Source organism: Oryctolagus cuniculus, chromosome 7, assembly GCF_051225735.1.
Source record: "Oryctolagus cuniculus isolate XC-2025 breed Fujian yellow rabbit chromosome 7, ASM5122573v1, whole genome shotgun sequence".
NCBI lineage: Eukaryota > Metazoa > Chordata > Mammalia > Lagomorpha > Leporidae > Oryctolagus > Oryctolagus cuniculus.
Genome location: NC_142873.1, coordinates 28,261,897 through 28,287,526, shown reverse-complemented (window position 1 = coordinate 28,287,526; position 25,630 = coordinate 28,261,897). Strand labels below are relative to the sequence as shown.

Below are 25,630 nucleotides of genomic sequence, written 5' to 3'. Positions count from 1 at the left end.
GCTTTATGTTTACTCTCTAGTTTTATCATAGCAATCTATGTGTGATTGCTGTGATTAGATGATTGGTTTAATTACTATCAGATCTAATCAGTGACCACAAAAATAAAAACAAGATCTGGCATTTGGTTTTGTTTATATCTTAATAGTCACTTTACATAGTAAACATTGTAGATGCAGCTGGGGATAAAGATTTTCCCTGGGGAGTGAGATGGGGGGAGGGGCTAGCACTGTGGTGTTGGGGGTGAAAGCCCTGGTGTGCACTGCCAGCATCCCATATGAGCACCTGTTCGAGTCCCAGCTGCTCCACTTCTGATCCAGCTCTCTGCTGTGGCCTGGCAAAGCAGTAGAAGATAGCCCAAGTGCTTGGGCCCTTGCACCTGCGTGGGAGACCTGGAAGAGGCTCCTGGCTCCTGACTCCTGGCTTCGGATCAGTTCGGCTCTGGCTGTTGCGGCCATTTGGGGAGTGAACCAGCAGATGGAAGCCTTCTCTCTCTCTCTCTCTCTCTCTCTCTCTCTGCTTCTCTGTAACTCTGCCTTTCTAATAAATAAATATAAATAAATAAAATAAAAAGATCTTCCTTGGTTTAAGTATTGAAATTCTGTAAGTTGAATAAAAATGTTTTATTAAAGTAAAAATGCAATAATAACAGCTCTTACTCTAATTTAGTTTTAACTAATTAAGTTATAAATATATAGACAACTAATAGAAGAATAGAATTAAATAGAAGAATATAACTAAAAGAAGAATAGAACTAAAAGAAAAACTAATAGAAGAATAGAACTAAAAGAAAGAAAATCTAATTAATTTCTTGGAAGAATTTCCATTAGCATGACCATGGCCAAAAAATATATATATTTTCTACTTTCACCAACCTCAGTTAAAAGAGACCATCTAACTGTTTTGAAAACTGTGCCAATACAGAACATGCAGTCTAACAGCTGACAGTATTTACAGATTTATTGATAAACTCTTTAAGTTATGCAACTTAAAATTGAACTTTGAAATTTTAATGAGAAAATTATAATAACCCCAGACATTTATTCTATGGTAATGACCTTTTACTTGAATCTTGGCTTAGACTAAAAGTTATTCAGCATTTGACTAAATTGTATATTGGATCCATCTCTCAGTTACTGTGATCATCTTGACAGTGCTGTTGCCTGGCATCCCTCTGACTCCCTTTTAAAGCGGTTACAACTTGGCCGGCGCTGCGGCTCAATAGGCTAATCCTCCGCCTTGCGGCGCCAGCACACCGGGTTCTAGTCCTGGTCAGGGTGCTGGATTCTGTCCCGGTTGCCCCTCTTCCAGGCCAGCTCTCTGCTGTGGCCAGGGAGTGCAGTGGAGGATGGCCCAAGTGCTTGGGCCCTGCACCGCATGGGAGATCAGGATAAGTACCTGGCTCCTGCCATCGGATCAGCGCGGTGCGCCGGCTGCAGCGCGCCAGCCGCAGCGGCCATTGGAGGGTGAACCAACGGCAAAGGAAGACCTTTCTCTCTCTCTCTCTCTCTCACTGTCCACTCTGCCTATCAAAAAATAAATAAATAAATAAAAATAAATAAAGCAGTTACAACCACACATTTCACAATATGACAGAGGAATTTAAAACCAAGAACCCTAGAATTAGGATGTCAAATATGTGACACTTTTTTCCCACCTTTGTATCTATTGCTAACTGTTAAGTGTTCATATTAGTCAGAAGTAGCCACAGCATATGGGATAGGTAAGGTCATAGGTACTACCATAGATTTAAGTAATCTATTTTTTTTTCAATGATACTTACCAAGAGCTTTTTCTGTGACAGGTGTTACAGATGCGTTTGTCAAGGAAAAAGTCAGTCCTGTTTCTAAAGATTGTGTGGTCACAACACAGACATTTAAAGAAATAGAGGTTCAAGATCCTTTATCTGAAAAGTTTATGACTAGAAGTGCTTCAGATTTTAGGGGTTTTGGCTTTTGTTTTGTTTTGTTTTGTTTTGTTTTGCATTTTGGAATATTTTCATAGACCTTACCAGATCAGCAAACCTAATCCAAAATCCAAAATGGTCTAAAGTCAAGGCAGGGCCATCATCGTGTCACAGGGAATGGAGCTGCCACCTACAATGCCTGCATCCTGTATCAGTGCTGGTTCGAGTCCTGGCTGCTCCACTTCCAATTCAGCCCCCTGCTAATGTGCCTGAAAAAATAGCAAAAAATGATCTAGGTGTTTGGACCCCTGCCACCCACGTAGGCGATCCAGATGGAGTTCCTGGCTCCTGGTTGCAACTCTACGGAATGAACCAGTGGATCAAAGATATTCTGTGTGTGTGTGTGTGTCTGTCTGTCTGTCTGTCCCTCTCTCTCTGTAATTCTCCCTTTCAAATAAATAAATAAATAAATGTTTTTGAAATGCTCTGAAGTCCAAGATTTTTGAGTATCATGTTCATGCTCAAAATATCAGATTTCGGAACATTTTGGATTTTGGATTTTCAGGTTAGAGATGCTCATGCTGTATCACTAAATAAGAAAACATCATTATTGTGTAATTGAAAAACCAAATTAAATTAAATTATGCTATTTTCTGTGGTAAACCATTTCAGCAGTCAAAGGAAATACTTTATTGGTGATTCTGCCCCCTACTGTTTATCTATACTAAAGACATAGCAAAAGAGGTCATCTGAATGTGAACCACATGTTGTCATTAGTGCCATAAATAATTATAGCCACAGGAATCTTTGCAATCTGAAGTCTGATCGCTTACTGAAATTCTGGAAATACTTAATTAATATTTAAGTAAGACTTTGTGAAATTTAAATTTCTCTGATGTTTGCATTGCCATTGTTGATCTATAATCCAGATACATCCTTAATATATGTATTTAAGGGCTAGTGCCGTGGTTCACTTGGTTAATCCTCCGCCTGCAGTGCTGGCATCGCATATGGGCGCCGGGTTCTAGTCTCGGTTGCTCCTCTTCCAGTCCTGCTCTCTGCTGTGGCCCGGGAAGGCAGTGGAGGATGGCCCAAGTGCTTGGGCCCCTGCACCCACATGGGAGACCAGGAGGAGGCACCTGGCTTCTGGCTTTGGATCGGCGCAGCACTGGTCGTAACAGCCATTTGGGGGGTGAACCAACGGAAGGAAGACCTTTCTCTCTCTCTCTCACTGTCTATAACTCTACCTGTCAAACGAATTTTTAAAAAATATTTTTAATTGCTTTTTATTAGTTATGAGCAATTTTTTTAACACTCCCTTTAACCCAAATTAAAGCCCTCAAAATTTTCTTCAAGTGCTGCTGAGTTCCAGGGCAGAAAGTCTGGACAGTAACAGTTTTAACTGTTGACTATTTGTTTTCCATAGGAATATGATGAAGAATGGGCTAAGAAAATTCAGAGTGAAAAGTTTCGCTGGCATAACTCTCAGTGGCTGGAGATGGTGGAGAGTCGTCAGATGGATGAGAGTGAGCAGTATTTGTATGGTGACGATCGAATTGAGCCATACATCCATGAAGGAGATATTCTCGAACGACCTGACCTTTTCTACAGCTCAGGTAAGGTGATGACCAAAGCAATAATAAACAATGTGTCCATGTGCTATAAATAGGGTTTTGGTCTCAGCTTGCACACACTCCTGCTTTGTAAATGATTCCTTAGTATAAAAGTGGCCTGTTGCTAATGATTTCAGATGTAACATATATATTCAACAAGCTAACCTATTAACTTACTACTGTTTTCCAAGTTAACCTTTGATGCATCTCCATAAAAAAGCCCGTGGCCAGGAAAATTAATTACTGCTAGAAGTTCATTACTTTCTCAGATGTTTAATTTAAACTGACGTCTTCAGGATCCTGACTTGTGTTGAGAAATTCTTTCCATTTTTTTCTATTCTGCAGTTATTAAAATGTATAAACTATTATGTTTTATTTTCCAATGTATTTAATCATAACAGTTTAATTTTGTCATGATTTTGCTTTAGTTTCAAATTACTAAATTCTATTTTCTGACTGTTCAGAAGATGTAGACATTTTATAGCAATCTTGTTTGCCATCTAAATTCTGCTAATATATGTAAGATAAAATTCATATGAGTCTTTTATGTACTATATAACCTTGTTGATTCTGTCACACTGCCTTTTTCCAGGGATGAGTTTGGCACAGAAATTAGTAAATTTTTCATATTCTGGCTCTTTATGTTTTTCACTGTTACCAGTATTTATTAAATGTATTAAAGCCACTTAGTTAAAGAGAAGAAGGAAGGAATTTCTACCTAAGATCTCTCTAGCAGGCAGGAAATTTTTCAAAAAATATTAATTGTATCTGAATTAGTTACTTACTTTTTGCTTTTTCTATTTGTATTCCTACAATGTGTTAAATGTTCTCAATAGATGTTTTCTAAATATTTTATCACAATGATTTGTGTGTAATCAGTGATTAGATGTTTGCATAAACTATTACATCCTATCACTGTAAACACATTAGTAATTCCATTCGCATATTCATTCATGTGTTTTCATAACTGTATTGTGCACATTTCCCATGGATACTATATATTACTTTATATTTGATGGAGATCCTGTACTTGAATCAAGGAAGATTTATGCTTTACTTTGAAAATCAAATAGATTTCTTCCTGACTGAACTTCACAGTAGTTATGAAATGGTGCCTTATGTTTCAAACCAGATGGAGAATATCATTAATTTCAACCAACCAGAATTTCTTAGTTCAGTAATGGCAAGCAGCTGTTCCTTGCATATTCTGTATTCATGAAGTAAAATATGTAAAATATATGTGATCTAAATTTTTGTTAATAGAGATCATAATATTTTTAGAATCATGTTTCTTGCTTTGAAGATTGATAGCCACCCCTCAGTGTGAATCAGTTGCCAGTTTCTAAAACCAAATACTACTATTAACCACCTCAGCAATCAAATTTGTTCTGTTATTAAGATTAAAATTTCAGAACAGTGACAGGCATTTGGCATAGCTGCTTGAAATGCCTGCACCGTACTCCAGAGTACTAGGTTTGAGTCCCAGCTCCAGCTGCTGACTCAAACTCCCTTGCTAATGCAGACTCTGGGAGGCAGCAGTCATGACTCAAGTAGTTGGGTCCCTGCCACTCATATGGGAGAACTGGACTGAGTTCCAGACTCCAGACTTCCGCCTGACTTGGCTCCTTGTGGGCGTTTGGGGAAGGAACCTAGAGATGGGATGACTCTCTCCCTCCCTCCCTCCCTCCCTCTCTCCCTCCCTCCCTCTCTCTCTCTCTCTCTCTCTCTCTCTCTCTCTTTTGTAAGGCCACCACAAAACACACCAAACACCGGAGTAAGGGAAAAGGTTTATTGGTGGAGAAACCTGACAGACCGAGGGAAGGGGCGAAGAGGGAAAACAGGGAGGAGAAGGAAAGCATAAAACAGAGAGAGAGAGAGAGAGAGCGCACCACGTGTTCAGGAAAAGGCCCTGCTAAGCCTTTGCTGGGGGAGGGAGGGGCGGGCAGGGAAGTAGGAGCAGTGAATCTCATCAGGGTGGGAGTAGAGCTGGCACCTGTGGTTGAGCCATGTAGTCACCTGGCTTCCAGCAATGGCGGTGGGAGCTAGAGCCTAGGACGATGTCCAGGGTGTAGACCGCACCATAGACAAGACTGCACCATTTTACTGATACTCTCTCTACCTCTCAAAATAAATATGTACATAAATGAATTTTTAAATTTCAGAACAAATTTCTAAAAAGTTATGCCACATTTCCAAATTAACACATTTAAATTAACCTCTTAAATCATATTTTTCATAAAGATACTTTATATAATTCATACTTCCATGAGAAATCTAAATCATGTATATTTTATATACCAAAATTTAGAAGTAGCAATAGGTATTGGAAAATAAATTTAAGTATTTGAGAAGTAAGATATTATCATTAGATATCCTCATGATTTTTTTAACACCTGTAAACCTGGTGATATGTGGATACTACATACAATGAGTTTAAAGATATGGTTCTCATTGTAAACTTTTTCTCTTTTAGTTTATTAAATATTTTACCAACTTCATTTTCTATGAATAATCTAGGACCAAATGAATTTCTATAGCATTTTTCAGTATATCTCATGGAAGTCTAAAAGTAATGGCAGCCTCTTTTATCATGTGCAATTATATCTTCAGAAACAGATGAATTTATAACATTGCATATTTGGTGAATGCTTGAAGCATTTTATTAAGCCACTGGGTCTCCATGAAAGCCACTAGGTCAGGTTACTTCTGATAAAACAGATTTTTTTAAAGATTTATTTATTTATTCAAGAGGCAGAGTTATAGACAGAGAGGGAAAGAGACAGAGAGAGAAGTCTTCCATCTGCTGGTTGGCTCCCCAAGTGGCCACAACAGCCGGAACTGAGCTAGACCAAAGCCAGGAACCAGCAGCTTCATCTGGGTCTCCCGTGTGGATACAGGAGCCCAGGCAACTGGTCCAACCTCTTCTGCTTTCCCAGGCCACTAGCGGGGAGGTGGATGGAAAGTGGAGCAGCCGGGACTTGAATCGGCGCACATATGGGATGCCAGCTCCACAGGCAGAAGCTTTAACTACTATATCACTGTGCTGGCCCCTAAAGCAGGCTTTGTAGCTTTTCCACCACAAAGATTCAACTAAATGATCCATGATTCTCAGTACTTACCTTTTATTTTAAAGTAAAATGGCATTTGCTGCTTCCTAATTGTTAATATTCCTATATATTTTCAAACTATTAAATATCAGTCAAAACGTATGTGTTTCTCTCTTGTTTTTAAGAAAATCTTATTGTTATCAACTGAAATAAGAAACAGTATTTTTTTCCTTAGAATCTGAAATTACTGAAAATTAATGTTCCTTTAATGCTTTTACCCATAAAGAAGCTACATGAAAACTTGTAAAGCTATATTGCTACTGCACATTTCTAAATAACACTATACTTTTTATTCTTCATCGATTGTGGTGAATCATATTCTTGGTATGTTAATTAAACTCCTGGTATATAACGCTTACAATGATTTGTTTCTGCCTCAGAAGCATTCTTAACAATACGATGTTCATTTACCTTGTATTTCTGTGATATGTTTTATCAGGTATAACCAAATGAGATTTATGTTAGTCATTTCTTTTTTTTCATTTTCTATATTATTGACATCCATTTTCTCCCACAAGCTACATTTTCACTTTTGGCTAGTTCATCAAAGAACCCAATATTGTATTTTCACTTGGGAAATAAAAATGAAGTTTTTTTTCAGTGCCAATGTGAGGGTGCTTCAGAAAGTTAATAGAAGTTAATATTACATAAAACTATACATGGATTTGAAAAATATTTGCATCAAAATAAGCTTATCTTTTAATTTATTTTCCCGTGAACTTTTTGAAGTACCCTCACATACCAGGAAGTAGTAAAATTTTGTGTTTTTTTCACTTTGATTTTATATTTTTTTACTTTGTTTATATTTATATCTGGCTCTTGGAAATCAGAAAGTTGATAAGTTACCTATGACAAAAACAAATTTGCTATGATTTCATCATTTTTTGTGTTTGTAACTCTTTATCGTCATTATTTGAATTATCTCAGAAAAATAGGTTAACTATGCCCTGACAACCTCATAAAATCTAATAACCAAAATGTATATAATACTGTATAGTGTATAGAGTGCTCTGTTTTCTTCCACTTCTCTTGCCATGAAATTCTTTGGTTCCTTGTTGCTATCTTTGAAAGAACAAGGATGGAGTTGGAGCTTAAGAAGGATTCTCCTAAATTCACCTTGAATTTGTAATCAAGAAGACAGGATTATTTTTTAATATTTATCTAAAAAGAAGTAATTTTAGATGAATAATTCTGAGAAATAAATGAATATATTTTAAGAAGTTGAGGTACTTGAGATGAGGGCTTAACTTACATACCTCATTCTAGTGAAGAAAGCTTGCCCATGTCAGAACTGCATAACTTTTGTCAAGCCATGCAGTTTACTGAGTCAGCTGCAGTGACAGATTATAAAAAATGAACTTTAAAGGTATAAACTTATTTTTAAATTCACATATTATTAGGTTTATTGTATTATTAAACTAGTGGGGTTCTGGGTTTTTTAAATTCCTAACTGAATTTTTAAACTCAGGAATTTTTAGCTTGATCTCTATTTGATGATGGTCTGGTCGTTTCCTGAATTCAGTTTCCCTGAATTCTGTTTATCCTTTTGGTACTCACTGTCCCCACTGAAGACAGTGGAGCACTGAATCAAAAATAAGAAGTTGATCATTTGTTCAGTTTTTGGTATATTCTTCCTAATCTGGCTCACTTCATTAGGTCACATTTTATAAACATAAACTTTTTAACATAATTGACCCATCTTTTCATTTGGTGGTATTTATATCTGAAATACTGTATTCTTACTGTTGAGATCTTTTCTTCAGCTGGTATGCTGAATATTTTGCATTCATTTTCAAAGTGTGGTGTAATTTTGGCATTTTACTTAGCTTTGTTCCTCTAAAATGGGCAGCTTTCCTAAGCCTTGATCATCAATTATTTGATTTTAATTCAACAGAAGAACTTACTGATTTTTGTAATGTTAGCCTTGTTAATTTTAACTAGACTTTCATAGAATCTTAGATCCACATAAAATTGGTTTCTTTCATCTGCTTTTTTCTTAATCTATGGTGTATTGACATTTCCCATTATTTCATTGTTTTGTAAATTTTCAGTGTCTATCTGCTTTCGATTTATAGAATCTTTAACTTCTAGTGGACATAAAAACTGGACTAAATACTATTGACACTTTAGTGAAAACTCAAGTTCTCTCTTAAGTATTTTAAATTTAATAAAGAAGACAGATTCCAAGGGTCTCCATTAACAATTCAGCAGTTACTGTACATTGTGATTTAATGCTATAGCTAGTACTCAAACAGTGTTTTTCACTCTGTATTTGTATGTGGGTGCAAACTGTTGAAATCTTTACTTAATATATGCTAAACTGATCTTCTATATATAAAGAGAATTGAAAATGAATCTTGATGTGAATGGAAGGGGGGAGGGAGAGAGAAAGGGGAGGGTTGCCGGTGGGAGGGAAGTTATGGGGGGGAGGGGGAAGCCATTGTAATCCATAAGCTGTACTTTGGAAATTTATATTCATTAAATAAAAGTTAAAATAATTGATATTTGTAATGAAGATCAAGTCACAAAGAAGTATTTAAGTTATGTGCAGAATACCCTTTTAAGAACACAGGAAGTTTATATTTATGGAGATTTCTAATATAAGTTTATGTGTATGTTTTAATGTTTGGCACCTAAATTGTCATGTGTTACTTATTTAGAAGTTCAGTTATTTTGGAATTGGCATTGTGGTGTAGCAGATTAAGCCGCCACTGCCAGCCACATTGTCATCACATGTGACGCTGCTTCATGTCCCAACTGCTCCACTTCTGATCTAGTTCCCTGCTAATGCTCCTGGGAAAGCAGCAAAAGATGGCCCAAGTGCTTAGGCTGGCGACCTACATGAGAAACCCAGATGAAGCTCCTGGCTCCTGGCTTCAGCATGGCCCAGCCCTGGCTGTAATGGCCATTTGGATGCAGTCAGCAGATAGAAGATGCTCTCTCTCGCTTGCTCTTGCTCTCTCTCTCTCTCTGTATTCTCTCTCCCTCCCTCCCTTCCTCTCTCTCTTTCTCCCTCCTTCTCTGTACCTTTCAAATAAATAAATAAACCTGTTTTTAAAAGTTCACTTATTTGAAATTTATCTAAGTCTCTAATCACAGCACACAAATGATGGTATCTAGGTATAAAATGTTCAATATATGTAAGTATTGCTCTCTGCCAACACTGTATTTAATGCCTGCTTCCTTTATTCATGTGTTTTCTTTGGCCTATATCATCTTTACTGTCCCTTCCTACTCTGCCTCACCTCCTTATTTTTGCCATCTTTCATCTCCACAAAATTGCAAACCCCTTGAAAGCAATCTGTAATCTCTACACTAAGGAAAAAAAATCTAGAACATAGTAGATATTCAATACGTGTTCAATTGTTGTGAACAAAATACTAAAGTAACACCTGGTCTTCTTACTCCCAGAGAGAAAAGCATATTGTGGTAACATATTTCTTTTCAGGTTAAATATAGAGGCTGTTTTCTCACTGTGTTGCAAGATAAGATTGGTTCCTTTATTCCCTGCAAATATATTTCACTAGTCACCATTTTCCTTCTTTCTAGATGGATTAATTGCCTCTGAAGGAGCCATAAGTCCAGATTTCTTCAGTGATTTTCATCTTCAAAACGGAGATGTGGTTGGGCAGCATTCATTTCCTGGCAGGTAAACAGTCTCTCAAGGCAAATCTAATGTATGTAGTTTCTTTTATATTTGAAAAGTTAGAATTCTCTTCATTCCCCATTTCTCTATATTTTTCATCAAGGAGGAAAAAAGACACTTTGCTCTATTTAATAACATGTTTGTTTGATTTTAAATTAACTTATAGAGTCATATTTTCTATGTAAAAATAAATGGAGATCACAGGTCTGAAAATAATACACTTCATCACTTTGGGAAATAGGGGCTGTCTGTTGAAGCAAGCAATACTTTCTGCCAAATTAATGAACACAGATTGTTTCCTGAATACATCCCAAAGCCAATAGAGTAACAAAATGAGAACATAAGACATGTATTTTAACAGTTATTCAGACATCACTGTTTTAAAAAGTTGCTACTTTGATGACTTTTCCTTTGTAGATGTCATTCAAGTGAAGTATTGAAGGAAAAAATCTGACAGGCCAGCATTGTAGTGCAGTTACAATACAGTTATCCAGAGCAGGTAGTCAGCCTCATTTACTAATGGTATCATAGATCTTAAAAATCTTGCCAGAAAGCGTAAACAGTAATTTCCTCCTTATATCATTCCTAGAGTTGTAGTATTGTAAGTTAGGCTGACTGTGAATTTGGTGAATTATTATTATTTTAAACCTATATATTTTTTAAGTTATTTATGTAATTTCCTCTTCTAAAATACTTTTCATCACACAGGTGATTTTCTATTTGGGAGATATGTTCAAATATTTTTTAATTGAACAATATAATTGTGACCAGTATTGTTATAATTCTGAACACTGACAAGAAATTTTTAAACTAATAATAATTATAATAATTCTGCAACCATTATTGATCATCTATTTTATAAAATGTTTCATTACTCATTTATTTTAACCTGCAGAGCAACATTTTTAAACAAATATTATTGTTTCCATATTACAGAAGAAATCAAGAATCTAAAAATTCAAGGTTTCAGTAACTCACATAAGTTAAGAAAATATTTGATCTCAGATCTATGTCGCTAAAGCCTGTGTTCTTTCCACCCTAATTTGGAGGAAACAAGACATAATACAGTGACTTTTAAGCTCTTTTTACTATAGTCCACATTGAAAAGAAATATCTTTCATATTGCAGCCTACTGCACACATACATATTTGTTTATATACATATACCTACCTGTACACATAAAAAAATTTCTTAAATGAGTTCTAACTCTTAGCTGCCTATAATGCACAATGATTTTTTTTTCTGTGCTATTTCATTTTCAAAATGCAGTTTGCAACCCACTAACTTGATTTCATACTTAACTAAAGAACATTACCCAAAGTTTAAGGACATGATGGAAAATCATGCAGGTATTACAATGAAATACATAGTACATTGTTCTGTAATAAACTTTAAGTAAATAATAGAACTTCGGAAATAGTTTCATTGGTATACTGGGTTGTCATAGTAAGAAATTCCTTGCCTTAGGAAATAAAAACCAAACATGGTTAAATACTATAAAACATATGACTTGATTACTTCTGATGCTTCTGGCTATATTTGCTATAATTATTTAAACAAAGGTTCTGTACATTGTCCCTGTATCTCCTGCAGATACTGCCAATATAAAGCAAGCAGACTGCTATTAATCATGTAATACGTACTTGAGGCTATTCTTTCCATTTTTATAGAATTTTAAGAAACTAAACATTTTCACTAAAATATACAAAATAATGATTTTACAAGCTTGATTCAGCAATTATTTTGAGAGAATCATTTCACCTTTGAACCTTTAGTTCCTTTTCAAGGATAAAATATTTAAATAATGTCTTTTCCTCATAAAAGACATATACAGTAATTTTGACCTAAAGGATTAGCTAATAAAACTTATTGTAGACTATTTTCCAAATCAAAAGAATGATATAATAATTATTTTGATTTGTGAATTGTTTGCCATTTAAGAACTTCCCTCAGAAGGTCTTTTGTGCCTTGGCTTTTATACTTGATCAGGCCTTAAACCAGATCACTGTATCCCTTTTTCTTTTTATTTCCAGAAGAAATAATTTACAATGAACTTCTTCAAATTTTTATGCCTAATAGATTAAATGAAAATAGAATCTCAATTGTGTCAGCAGACATACAGAGTATACAGTATAGCCAAAAAATTCATAGTTGTGCTTTTCTGCATTTTTTATTGACCAACTCTGGAATCATTTACTTTTTCCTTTTATTCAGTAATTTTTGGTTGGTTACGATTCTTCCTTTAATAGGACTTCTGTGCTCTTTGATGGTAGCAAACCATGGATCGTTAAGTCTGGCGTAGTTTTAATTCTGCAGAAACGTTTAGGTATTTTAGAATTATTACTCACTTATGTTGGTATGATGATTTTTGCTGCATACTATCTGAGACGTGAAATTTTACACTTGTGGCTACTTTTCACCTTCTGATATCCAGTAAGTAAATCTAAACCTATTAGGTTAAATACATTGACTCAAAACATTTTTTTAGTTTTTATTTTAACTTATTAAAAATTGGGATTTTTTTTCAAGGAATACAAGTCCATTGAAGAGGAGTTGTTGAACTCATTAATCTCTACTGAGAAGATGACAATAAGCAGACTTAATGGACACTGAAAATTTCGGGTTAACTGTGAAAAAAATAAAATCTTAAGTGAATTTTAAATATCAAAAAAGCTCATTCTCTAAATACCCTTAAAAAGAGGGACCATTATCTGTTTTGAGAGTATTTTTTTCTTTAAATAAGGGAATGGTCCAGATAACTTATAAATTCTTTCCCTACTTCTTTATCATGTACCTTTGATAAATAAGTACTGTCAAGTTATCTGGGAAAAAAATAAAAATAAATATATAAAAGGTGAATTTTTATCATTCCTAATGCTTTCAATGATTTGAGTGACATTAGTGTGTGGGTGAAACATGAAACAATATGACACTGCCAAGTGGCTTACTCCTCGGCCAGCTCTTAGGGTACTTTGGTCTTTGTTGTATTTTTAACATTTCAGCTTGCTTATATTCATGTAAAGTATATTATCCCAAACTCCTGCCAAGTAAGGAATAAATTTCTAATTTGCATGATATGAGGGGCTTTTTAATTGTTCAAAAAAATTTTTTTTATTTTTTTCTAAGATGGCAGTTTAGTACCAGGACAAATGTGTTAAAATCAGAGGAACAAAGCCAGATTTAGAGAAGTGTTTGAGCGGTCCAAAGTGGTATTTTTCTTAAAATTCAAGTCAGGGGTCTTTTTTAATCTGAATGCCTGCATTTTTCTAATATAGCAAGGCAGTTAAATTGGAAACAGTGAAAACTGTAAAACTCATCTCTCCTGTTATACAGGAGAGACTAGATGTTTGATAAAATAGATACTGGCAGCTGGACAGCGAATCCTGGATTTTAGACATGTGTCACTATTGGTTTGAACTTCTTGGCGCCAGGATTTCCCGACATTTAGAGCTAATGCAAAATGCATTAGGGCTCCAAGGCATTAGCTGTGGAGTTGCCAATCCCAGAGTGTCAAATGTAAATCTTCCCCTCCCCAGATCTGAACTGGTGTTAGAAAGTAAAGTGGAACTTATTATTGAAGCTAATTAAAAATAATAGGAGCAAGGCTAGCTTTTTTTTTTTTTCCTGTTATACACCATGTATCCACGCCATATTTTTGGACCTTTTTTTTATTATAACTCTTACTTTTCAAGACTAACAAGAACCTCATGTTAAGAGTATTTTTAAACTGCTTCCAGCTTTTACAAATCAGTTTTTGTTGCAGTAAAAATGGTCCATTTTTCTTTTATAGGAATCCAATTTTCATAAACTGGAAAAAAATTGCAGAGACTGCTTAGGTTTCCTTGGGGCTTTGAAAAATATTTTTCTGAGAGCTTGAAGCCTTTGTGGTTGGCACAATGATGTCATTGACTGACCATTTCAGTAAGGTCAAAGATGAACTAGATGTGTGCATTATCTGAGCCATTTGATTTCTAGACTTTCATTTTCTATGTGTATATTTCTATGAGTATATTATAGCCTGTCTTTTTTTCTTTCTTAGAATACATTAGTATATACACACACAAACACACAGACATATATATATATATATATATATATATATATATCTATCTTCTGGTCTCTGTCATTTTTTTCAAAATTTAAATCATAGTTAAAATGTTATCTGCACTTTAAAAATCATATTAAGTAGAAGTAACAAAATTATTTCTTTAATATATAAGAAATATTTTACCCCATTTTTAATGTATGAATATGCGTAAGATATGAATTCTACATGTAAAAATTAGGCTTAATTCTTTAGCTGTAAGGCCACTTTAACTATATTCAGCTATTTAGTTTACTTGATTATTTTCACTTGAGAAAAGCAACCTCAAAATTTCATGTTCTCTGTCTAAAAAGCATTGTATAGTTTATATGTTACTACCAAAACTACATGATAGGAGTTAAAGAAAAATTAAACTGTTTTCCATGTTAAACCCTTAATTTGCCCAAGCAAAAGTTATTTTATATTGAGAGGAAAGTAAATATGCCTACAAAATCCCTTCTTTGATAACTCCTTTATCAACTTTCAATTGATCATCCAAACTCTATTATTTGTTTTAATAATTTAAGTTTTACTGGGCCTTCATTACTATGGCAGTAAGTACAGAAATTACATGGAAGGGTAAAAAATAGTGAAAAGAACTCCCAGAAATATTTGCTTTGATAGATATTTAGAGCAATTATTTTCCTCAGGTTTGTAAAAACCAAATTAATTGGTAAATACCTAGGAAATTATTTAAAGATAATCTTTAGCTAAAACACAGCTTTACTTATTATGGTATTAAATTTACAGCAAAGATAATGGTAGCTTTTTGTTATTTATGGATTTCTTTTTCTGTTACTTTTCAGTGAGAACATACTTCACAAAGCCTTCTTTTAAAATAACTGACTTTAGTAATTTTTCTAGATATAGTAGTTATAAAAGAAAGCAGCCAGATAGTATTTTTATGTATCAATTGCCAGGGACTTTTTATTGCTAATACCCACATATTGGAGCAAAGAGGTACTCTTATGAACTTGTGAGAATTTAAAGTGATAAAAATTTATGAAAGGAATTTGGGGATATGGAGCAAGAGCCTTAAATTGTTCACTTCCTTTAATTTCATAATTTCATTTCTAAGAATTTTATAAAGTAATAGATAAAAATTTATTATGTGTCAAAGAAAATAGATACATCAAGTATATTAAGTTATATGTATCTGTGGATTAAATGTTGTTTTCACCACCTGCTTTTGTGCCACAATATTTTACCCGCATATTAGAATGTATTAAAGTAGTATTCTTTAAGTAACCCTGTATATAGGTCAAAATAGATATATTTAACAGTAAATATTCATTTACATAAAATTCTCCACTGGAATTGTTGGCCAAAGAGACCTTTTAGTTTTCTTCTTCCTTATTGAAAATTCTTTTCTTACAAAAATGTTATTCATATCTGATCTTTTGGTAGCATTAAGTTGGATACAGAACTGCCACATCTGTAATTCTGCTAACTGAAAGTAGGCAGTATGGTTAAGAATATTTGATTATTCCATTCATATTCATTTCCATGTGTTAAAACATTATGATAAAAGATCTCTTTATTTACTCTTACCATGTTAAACATGTTTTCATTTTGACAAGCCTATTAAATTATTATAATATTTAAAAATAAAAACTCATTGAATGCCTTGTGTATGTAAGGTACTGTTACAGATTTTGTTTTTTTTTTCTTGATATGTGCATTTATATGGATCCCTAATATTTGTTCTTAGCTAGATCTAGTTTGAGATATTTGCAAGTGTTCCTTCTCAGTTTAAATAGAATTTTATTAAATAGTGATTAAAACACATATAGTAGAACCTCTTTGTAACAACAGCAGATTTGGGTAAGAAGACAACATGTTGTTTACTTTAAAAAGTTTCTCTGTTTCAAGTAAGATATAATTTGATTTAAAAATATCAGATCTGTGCAGATTTTTATTATAAGTTATATTCCATTATCCAAGCGACAGAATTTTTTAAAACGAGGAGACTTTAAAAAATTCATGGAAAACATGCCTTTTAATCCTATTTTTCACAAACTTTGAAGCCCCCTCAACTGTAAATATTTATTTCAAGCACAGTAATAAATACAACATCTGACCAATAGGAATCATTTTAAGTTGTTCCCACCTTCATCAGTAATAATAAAACAAAAATGTATGGTAAAATTTCTTGAAATGAAAAAACCATCCATAGAAATAATACTGTATCTCAAGTAAAATTATACCTAAAATAATAAAGCAGTCATTTTGTTCTGAAACTTCTGAAATAATAAAATCAGGAGGACAAGTGTGTTAGTGGCTGTGTAACAACAGGATTCTGATGAGAAAATCATACCAAGGCCAGTAAAAACTTTTTGCACTGTTAACAGTCTTGCTAACACAGTCCTTTCATGGAATCTCATTTTTCTTTCTAAATACTCCCATCCTGATTCTGCAAATTACTTCTTATTTGAGAAGATAGAGTGTCTTAGGGTCCTTCTAAAAGTTTCAAATAATAAAACAAGACATTTTGTCAAAATTTAAGTACAGTACACAAAGACTCATAACCAGCATTTATCTAGCATTTGTACCTTCATGTATCTCATCTGATTGTCAACAAATGCATGAGGTAGATAAGACACAGAATAGTATTGCCCCTATTTTAATTAATGTGGAAGTTAAGATGCAGAAATTTTAACGGGACTAACCTAAAACCAGGTAGCTAATAAATAGTGAAGCCTTTAAGTATGGTTAAGAGCCGGTAGGCTTACTATTGCACTATTACCACCTCCAGATGACAAGTAATATATTAATCTGTCAATGAAAGTTTAGAATAAGTATTAAAATACAGAGTAAGATATGAAGGTCTTGTGCAATACAACATATTGTTTACCTCTTTTGCTTTAATAAATATGACATGTTTTTACTGCAAAATGGTGCTTTAAATTTGCTTGGAGGCAAGCTGCTGAGAGTTTATTAACACATTAAGTAATTAGTCCACTACCTTTAAATTCTCTTTAGCCCACTAAGTTCTCTACAGATTGAATCCAGTTGTATAAAAATGAGAATTAAATGGGTGGGGTAATCTCAGTCTAAAGGAGTAAATGCTTTGTGAGATCATTTGTTCACCTAATTAACCAATGTGTGTTTTTACAGACATGGTGTTATTGTTTTATGCTGTAAATGAATTCTCTTGGGTTTATTATATGTATTAGTCCATTTGTTTAGGCATTTTATAGAGACAACTTCTTTCTAGTATCAAAAAGTCGTGGAAATTCAGTTCCACTGCTTAGACACTAATGATTTGCATTTCCCAAAGAGAATTGAATTAGGTTTTATTAGTAAATTGGGCCTATAACCCATTAAGGTCAGATTTTATTAGATTATCACACATCAGCATTAGCAAATTGTAAACTTTACTGAAATGTAGAAATATGAGCCAAATATCAAAGCTTAGAATCTGGAAACTTGGGAAGATGTTTTATCCTGGAGAAATCATAGTCCTCACTTTGGAAGAATATTTTAAGTGATTTACTGTTCTCTGGAAATTTAGAAACAAGAGATGTTGATGACAGAATTGCCCACATCAAGTTAGTGTTTTTAAGTCTGGTAATCTGAGCACAGTTTTTGGAGGTTTGTACATTAGCTATCAAAGATGATACTAAAGAAAACAAAATTTATTGTCACTTTATTAGGACTTTAAAATAAGAGAAGAAATTCAGCCTGAGTCTGTAAATAGAAAAGCTAATCCAAATAAGACTGGGGCCTATATAAGTATTTACATATTAATTACAATGTAGCTTTGTACTAGAAAAAATGACATCAGAGTTAGTCCAGTTTTAAGTAGGAAGTTAATTATATCACCACCATTTAAGAGTGATTATCTAATGTTAAAGTTCATACATTTCTCACAGGTATTATATTTTTATTGTCTGTACAGACATTAAAAATAGTTGCAAATTAAATTGAAAGAAAATAAAAGGTCTTTGAGTGAAGAGGACTGCTCTTATGCCATATTTGATCTAGGAAATGTATTTATTTAAAAAGGAAAATGTGACTTTTTAAAGGATAAAATGCAAATTACCATTACAAAGTCTTGCTTTCATATGCATGTACATTTTTCAAAAACGTGAGAAAAGTAGACTATGTAATCTCTCATCTCCTTAAAGTTTAGGTTCAGTAATTATTGAGCTTACTCTAACTCAAGGATATTTCCTAATTGAAGGTAGTTTATTCTATCCTATCTGTGTTTTGGTTTAACAGTATGATTTAAGTATTTATGAACAATTGTTAAAATTTTCTTATATTAAAAGTATTAAGCTACAACTTTTTCTGTTTTCATTTGTTTTATTATCATTATTCATTATTATTATTTGAGAGGCAGATAGAGAGCGAGAGACAGACCTGCCAACAAGGGAACTCCCCTCTGTGGATTCACTCCCCAAATGCAACAGACAAGGCTAGGCTGGGCTGGACCAAACCTGAGAACCAGAAACTCAACCCAGGTTTCCCATGTGGGTGGCAGGGGACCCAGGTACCTAATCCATGAGCTGTTTCCTCCCATGGTTTGCATTAGCAAAAAACTAGAATGGGGAGTTGGAGCCAGAACTTTAACCTAGGCACTCTGATACGAGATGCAGGTGTCTTAACTACATCTTAACCACTAGGTCAAACACTACTCCCTAGATATTTTTTTCGGAAAGTGTTTAAAAAATTGAAACCTAGGGCATATAGGTTTTAAATATTATATTAATTCCTGTATTCTCTATATTGCCCACAGTCCTTCCAGATGTGCTATTACAAATAACTCAGCCTCGGATATAAGCCATATGGGCACTATAAACTGATTTGCACTTATTTTGAATAGGAATTGTACAGATTGTAGATGAATTATTAAAGTAAATTTATATTGCCAAATAAATCTAAGGGGGAAAAATATTAAGCTGTAGTAAATGAGAAAGGAATGTGCAAATGAAGACCTACCCACTTTAATAAGTTTAGTGCTTACCTTCTCATTTTCAACCAAAAGAAAAGAGTTTTTTGTTGTTGTGTTTTTAAAGAGGGGGAGGGGACATCCATAAAACTGCTTATAGAAGTATCTAAGACAAAAACAAGGAAATATAATGTTCTACACTCGGCCGATCCAAACCACTTGAGCTGCTAGGACAGCTCATAAAACTGAGAGTAGTTTTTAACTGGGCTCTGTTTTACATTGCCAAAGTGAATTTTCCTTGCAGGAAGTAGCCAGAGGGTTTATTTAGTTTCCAGTCCATGGCTTTGATCTTTCTGTACTGTCACATCTCGGGTTACATAGCCCTTTTTCACTGCAGTAAATCTGCAACAGTTAATGAGAATAAAATTTCCTCCTCCTTACTGATCACATGCTGTTAAATGCCAAACCACAGCCAACTACATATTTGCAGAATTTCTGCTAGGATGTATGAAAACAGTACAATCAGTTTAATCTTGTTGTCTTTGTAATTCATTTTATTGGGCTTTCTTCCTTTTCAAGTGACCTACTTTATCATGTCAAGTGGTTGCAAGGCCAAACCTGGAAGAAAGATTTAGAATGTTAATAAACTAAGGGGAGGTGTGCCTGGGGTGAGACTGGAGAGAGCTTGTGGACATGCATGAATACTGCCATTAAGATTCAAATTGGATCTGTTTAATGCTTTTGAAAGACCAAGCCTTTATCCTTAAATAAAATAAACTAGTTTGTTTCCCTGGTTATGTTGTGTGTTTAGTTTCAACATAAATCTGTATTTCATGAGTTTATTTAATGAGTCAGACTACTATGATTTACTTTGGTAAAGAATGTTTATTTATTTTCATCTACTTGAAAGGCAGAGAGAGAGAGAATCTCCCATTAGCTGGTTCACTTCCTAAATGGCCACAACAGCCAAGTCTGGGCCAGGCCAAAGCCAGGAGCCCAGGGCTCCATCGGGGTCTCCCACATGGATGGCAGGGGCCCAAACACTTGAGCCATCATGTACTGCCTCCCAGAATGCAGTAGCAGGAAGCTAGATCAGAAGCAAGAGGTGCTGGGACAGAAACCGGCATTCCAGCATGGAATGTGGGCGTCCCAAGCTGCAGCCTAACCTGTGCAGCACAGTGCCCCCTGTCCTTCACATTTGATTACAGAGACTGTATCATACTATTTAAAGGAATTTGAAGAATTTTGAAAATCTTGATCTCCACCTTGTAAGTGCAATCTTTGAAGTTAAAAATAACTTTTTTTCTTTGGAAGTTAAAAACATAATTAACATCCACTGAACATATTATCAATGGGTCCTTACACATAGAAGAAATATTATAAATATCTATTGAATCAATGGAATCTCAAAAAAATGTAAAGAATTTGAATTTTATACCTTAATATATGCATGGTTCATAGTGAAGTATAATAAAATCCTATATATCATTACTTTTTGTTTACAGTGAAGTCTCTCAGTTAAGACATGGTTTGATTCAGTTAATATATGTTAATTTTATATTATTTACTTATTTTCTCTTTTTTTAAGATTTTATTTATTTGAAAGGCAGAGTTACAGAGAAGCAGAGTCGGGGGGAGAGAGAGAGAGACAGACAGACAGACAGACAGAGGTGTCTTCCATCCACTGGTTCACTTCCCAGATGGCTGCAATGGCTGGAGCTGTGCCAATCTGAAGCCAGGAGCCAGGAGCTTCTTCTCAGTCTCCCACGTGGGTGCAGAGGTCCAAGGACTTGGGCCATCTTTTACTACTTTCCCAGGCCATAGCAGAGAGCTGGATCAGAAGTGGAGCAGCTGGGACTTGAACCAGCGCCCATTTGGGATGCCGGTTCTGCAGGCAGTGGCTTTACTCCCTACGCCACAGCACCGGCCCCCACATTTTATCATATTTCTGCCTTATTTTTTGGTTGGCACAGTTACTAAGTTACCACTTGGGATACCTCATCTCATATCCCCCATATTAAAGTCCTTGGGTTTCAGTCCCAGCAGCATTTCTTTTTTTTTTTTTTTTTTTAAGATTTTATTTATTTATTTGAGAGGTAAAGTTACAGATAGTGAGAGGGAGAGACAGAGAGAAAGGTCTTCCGTCCACTGGTTCACTCCCCAGAGGGCTGCAATGGCTGGAACTGTGCCGATCCGAAGCCAGGAACCAGGAGCTTCTTCCGGGTCTCCCACACCGGTGCAGGGGCCCAAGGACTTGGGCCATCTTCTGCTGCTTTCCCAGGACACAGCAGAGAGCTGGATGGGAAGAGGAGCAGCCGGGACTAGAACCGGCGCCCACATGGGATGCCAGTGCCACAGGCCATGGCACCGGCCCCCCAGCAGCATTTCTGATCCAGCTTCCTGCTAATGCACACGCTGGGAGTCAGCAGGTTATGGATTAAGTACTTGGTCCCTGCCCCTATACGATAGACCTGAATTGAGTTCCAGGCTTCTGGCTTCAGCCCTATCCAGCCCTAGCCATTTCAGGGATCTGGGGAATAAACCAACCAACAGATGAAAATTTTCTCATGATCTCTCTGTCTCTGTTTCTATCTCTGTCTCTCTGTTCCCTCCTCCACCATTGGATAAAATTTAAAAATAAAATAAAATTTAAAAATAAAATGGCTGCCAACACACACACTGAAAAAAAAGAAATTCATTCTCAATAGGCCATTTTAGATGATGGTTATTGATGAATTTATTTTGTTAAATGTTTACGTGGATCATCTGTATATTTGCAGATATGAAATATTATAAAATATATAAAATAAATCAATTCCTAGTTTTTCACCATTGAAGTTACAGTTACTATGATAGCCATCTGAGTTCACAGAATAAATCATTTCTACTCTGATGAAAAATCAAAATGTGGAATAAGTCAACAATAAAACCTATATGCTTATTAATATAACTTCCATAAAAATAGTAACTAAAGGTATATTGAAGGGTTGGCACTGTGGGGTAGTAAGCTGAGCCTCCGCCTGCAGTGCTGGCATCCCATGTGGGTGCCGGTTCAAGTCCCAGCTGCTCCTCTCTTGATCCAGCTCTCTGCTTGTGGCCTGGGAAAGCAGTGGAGGATGGCCCAAGTGCTTGGGTCCCTGCACCCAGGTGGGAGACCTGGAAGAAGGTCCTGGCTCCTGGCCATTTGGGATGGAAGACCTCTCTCTCTGTCTCTCCCTCTGTGTAACTGATTCTCAAATAAATAAATAAAATCTTTTTTTAAAACAAAGTATATTGAGAATTCAAAAGAATACTTCTGGCCGGCGCCGCGGCTCAATAGGCTAATCCTCCACCTAGCGGCGCCAGCACACCGGGTTCTTTCCCGGTTGCCCCTCTTCCAGGCCAGCTCTCTGCTGTGGCCCGGGAAGGCAGTGGAGGATGGCCCAAGTGCTTGGGCTCTGCACCCCATGGGAGACCAGGATAAGCACCTGGCTCCTGCCTTCGGACCAGCGCGGTGCACCAGCCGCAGCACGCCAGCCGTGGCGGCCATTGGAGGGTGAACCAACGGCAAAAGGAAGACCTTTCTCTCTGTCTCTCTCTCTCTCACTGTCTGCTCTGCCTGTCAAAAATAAATAAATAAAAATAAAAAAGAATACTTCTGAATTGAAGATAGTCCTGTCAGATCTCCTGATAAAATAGAAGATCCACTTTTGGGAAAGTGCTAGTTGTCAGACCAGTAAGAAAGGAGGGCAAGAAAGAGGAGTGCCCTGAAGTTTCTAAAGGCGAGAAAGGTGCAGCACTCACTACTTAGGCCTTTTCAGAAAGTATTAAAGGTAATATAAAAATGTAGAGCTTTAAAATTCTAACCTATACTCCTAGAATTATTGTTTTCAAATAAGCTTAACTGGGGTTAAGGCACCCCTTGTGAAACCCACATCTGTACTGGAGTGCTTGATTCAAGTCCCAGCTGTACTCCTGATTCTAGCTTCCTGCTAATGTGTACCCTAGGAGACAACAGGTGATGGCTCCACTAGGGGGACCTCTGCCACTTACACCCATACTGAGTTCCTGGCTCCTAGTCTCTACCTGGCCTAGCCCTGACTGTTGTGTGTTTATGGGGAGTGAACCAGAGGATGAGCAATTTCTGTCTGTCTCTGTCTCTCCATCTTTCAAATAAATTTTTAAACAGGTCACATAACTAAAGATTAGTTTTATTTTAAGAATTTTTACTTATTGGCCGGCGCCGTGGCTCACTAAGCTAATCCTCCGCCTTGCGGCGCCGGCACACCGGGTTCTAGTCCCAGTCGGGGCGCCGGATTCTGTCCCGGTTGCCCCTCTTCCAGGCCAGCTCTCTGCTGTGGCCAGGGAGTGCAGTGGAGGATGGCCCAGGTGCTTGGGCCCTGCACCCCATGGGAGACCAGGAGAAGCACCTAGCTCCTGCCATCGGATCAGCGCGGTGCGCCGGCCGCGGCGGCCATTGGAGGGTGAACCAACGGCAAAGGAAGACCTTTCTCTCTGTCTCTCTCTCTCACTGTCCACTCTGCCTGTCAAAATAATAAATTAAAAAAAAAGAATTTTTACTTATTTATTTGAGAAGTAGAGCTACAGACAGAGAGAGGGAGAGACAGAGAGAAAGGTCTTCCATTCGCTGCTTCACTCCCCAAATGGCCACAATGGCCAGAGCCAGGCCAATCCAAAGCCAGGAGCTATCTTCTGGGCCTTTCACACAGGCGCAGGTGTCAATCACTTGGGCCATCTTCCACTGCTTTCCCAGACCATTAGCAGAGCTAGATCAAAAGAGGAACAGCTGAGACACAAACCAGTACTCATATGGGATGCTGGTGCCGCAGGCAGAGGCTTAGCCTACTACATCACAGCAGTAGCCCCAAGAGTAGATAATTTATTTACAAATATATGAGAGTATATGAGACATAAAAATAAATAGGACATAAAATAAAGACCAAATATAAATAAGATATAATAAATATATAATATATATAGTAAATATAAATAAATATATAAAATATAAATAAAAATAAAATATAAATAAATAAAAATAAATATAAAATATAATATGAATAAGTATATAATATATAATAAATATAAATAAATAAATAAAGACCAAAAATAAAATAAGACCAAACATCAATTATACTGTTAAATGGAACTAGATACAATTCATCTTTCATACAGATTTTTGGAAGTAGATTCCAACACTATGCAGTATCTTTGAATATGAGAGGTATGGCTAAAAGGAAAATCCAGAAAAGTTTAAAATGAGATGATGATGAGTACAAAAGGTCTTTTTCGTGATGGAAATGTAAAATTGGACTGGTGTTGATGACACAGTTCTGATAGTTTACTAACAGTCATTGAATTGTACACTTAAAGTGAGTGAATTTAGTCATATTTAAGTTATACCTCATGAAAGCTGTTACAAAATAAATGGATAAAGGTGTCCAAGCAAATTAAAAAAAAAACACATAAGCTTATCTACATCTACTTAAGCTGTAACATCATAATTTGCATGGAGAGGAAAAAAAGATGAAGCTTAAAACAATTTTAGACTGTATCTGGGCACCTGATCTGTGGTTTGATTTTTTTTTTTAAGATTTATTTACTTATTTGAAAGGCAGAGTTACAGAGTAGGGGTAGGAGGTGGGAAGAAAGAGAATATTTTCCATCTGCTTGTCCATGCCCCAAATGGCTGCAGTGGCCAGAGCTGGGCCAGTCCAAAGCCAGAAGCATCTTACTGGTCCCCAACGTGGGTGCAGGAGCCCAGGTACTTGGGCCATATTCTGCTGCTTTCCCAGGTCCATTAGTAGGGACCTGGATGGGCAGTGGAGCAGCTGGGACTCGAACTGGCATCCATATGGCATGCCAGAACTGCAGGCAGAGGCTTTGCCTGCTACACCACAGCGCTGGTCCCATGATTTTTTTATGCAACTTAGATTTATGTAAGTATAGATTTAGTCTTACATAAATACAGATTTAGCCCAAAATTTTGGACTTGAACATCCTCACACAGTAAACAGTGCACACAGTAAACATTAATTTTTTTTTTAATTTGGTGTTGTTCTTAAAACAAAAACAAAAAATCTTGTATCTTAAACAAGTAAAACTGCTTAAAAGACTTTGTTTTTGGAATGTGAACAGTCCAGTACATTTTTAAATGAAATTATTGGAAAGGAGTAGAAGCAATACAGGCTTGAATGCCATTTGGACTTAGTCTTTATTCAAATTACACCATTTGAAATATTATTCCCTAAGTGGTTTTGAATCTCTCTACAATCTGAGATATGTTGATCAACAATGATGGCACTTACTGAAATATGTTTATTGAGTGACACTCAGAATGTTAATTTCTGTTTACTACAGCCCTTAATTACTTCAATCTTCACAA

At 35.8% G+C, this 25,630-nt stretch overlaps 1 protein-coding gene across 4 annotated transcripts in view; it reads left to right on the top strand.

The window, feature by feature from the left end:
• The window catches only part of KIFAP3 (kinesin associated protein 3), a 180,809-nt gene that overhangs the window by 134,521 nt on the left and 20,658 nt on the right, over positions 1-25,630 (top strand). For all 4 annotated transcript variants that reach the window (XM_002715208.6, XM_008264094.5, XM_089299590.1 and 1 more), the window contains 2 exons: positions 3,331-3,520; positions 10,174-10,273. In XM_002715208.6, the coding sequence (XP_002715254.4) occupies positions 3,331-3,520; positions 10,174-10,273 (290 nt within the window). The remainder of the gene's footprint in view (positions 1-3,330; positions 3,521-10,173; positions 10,274-25,630) is intronic.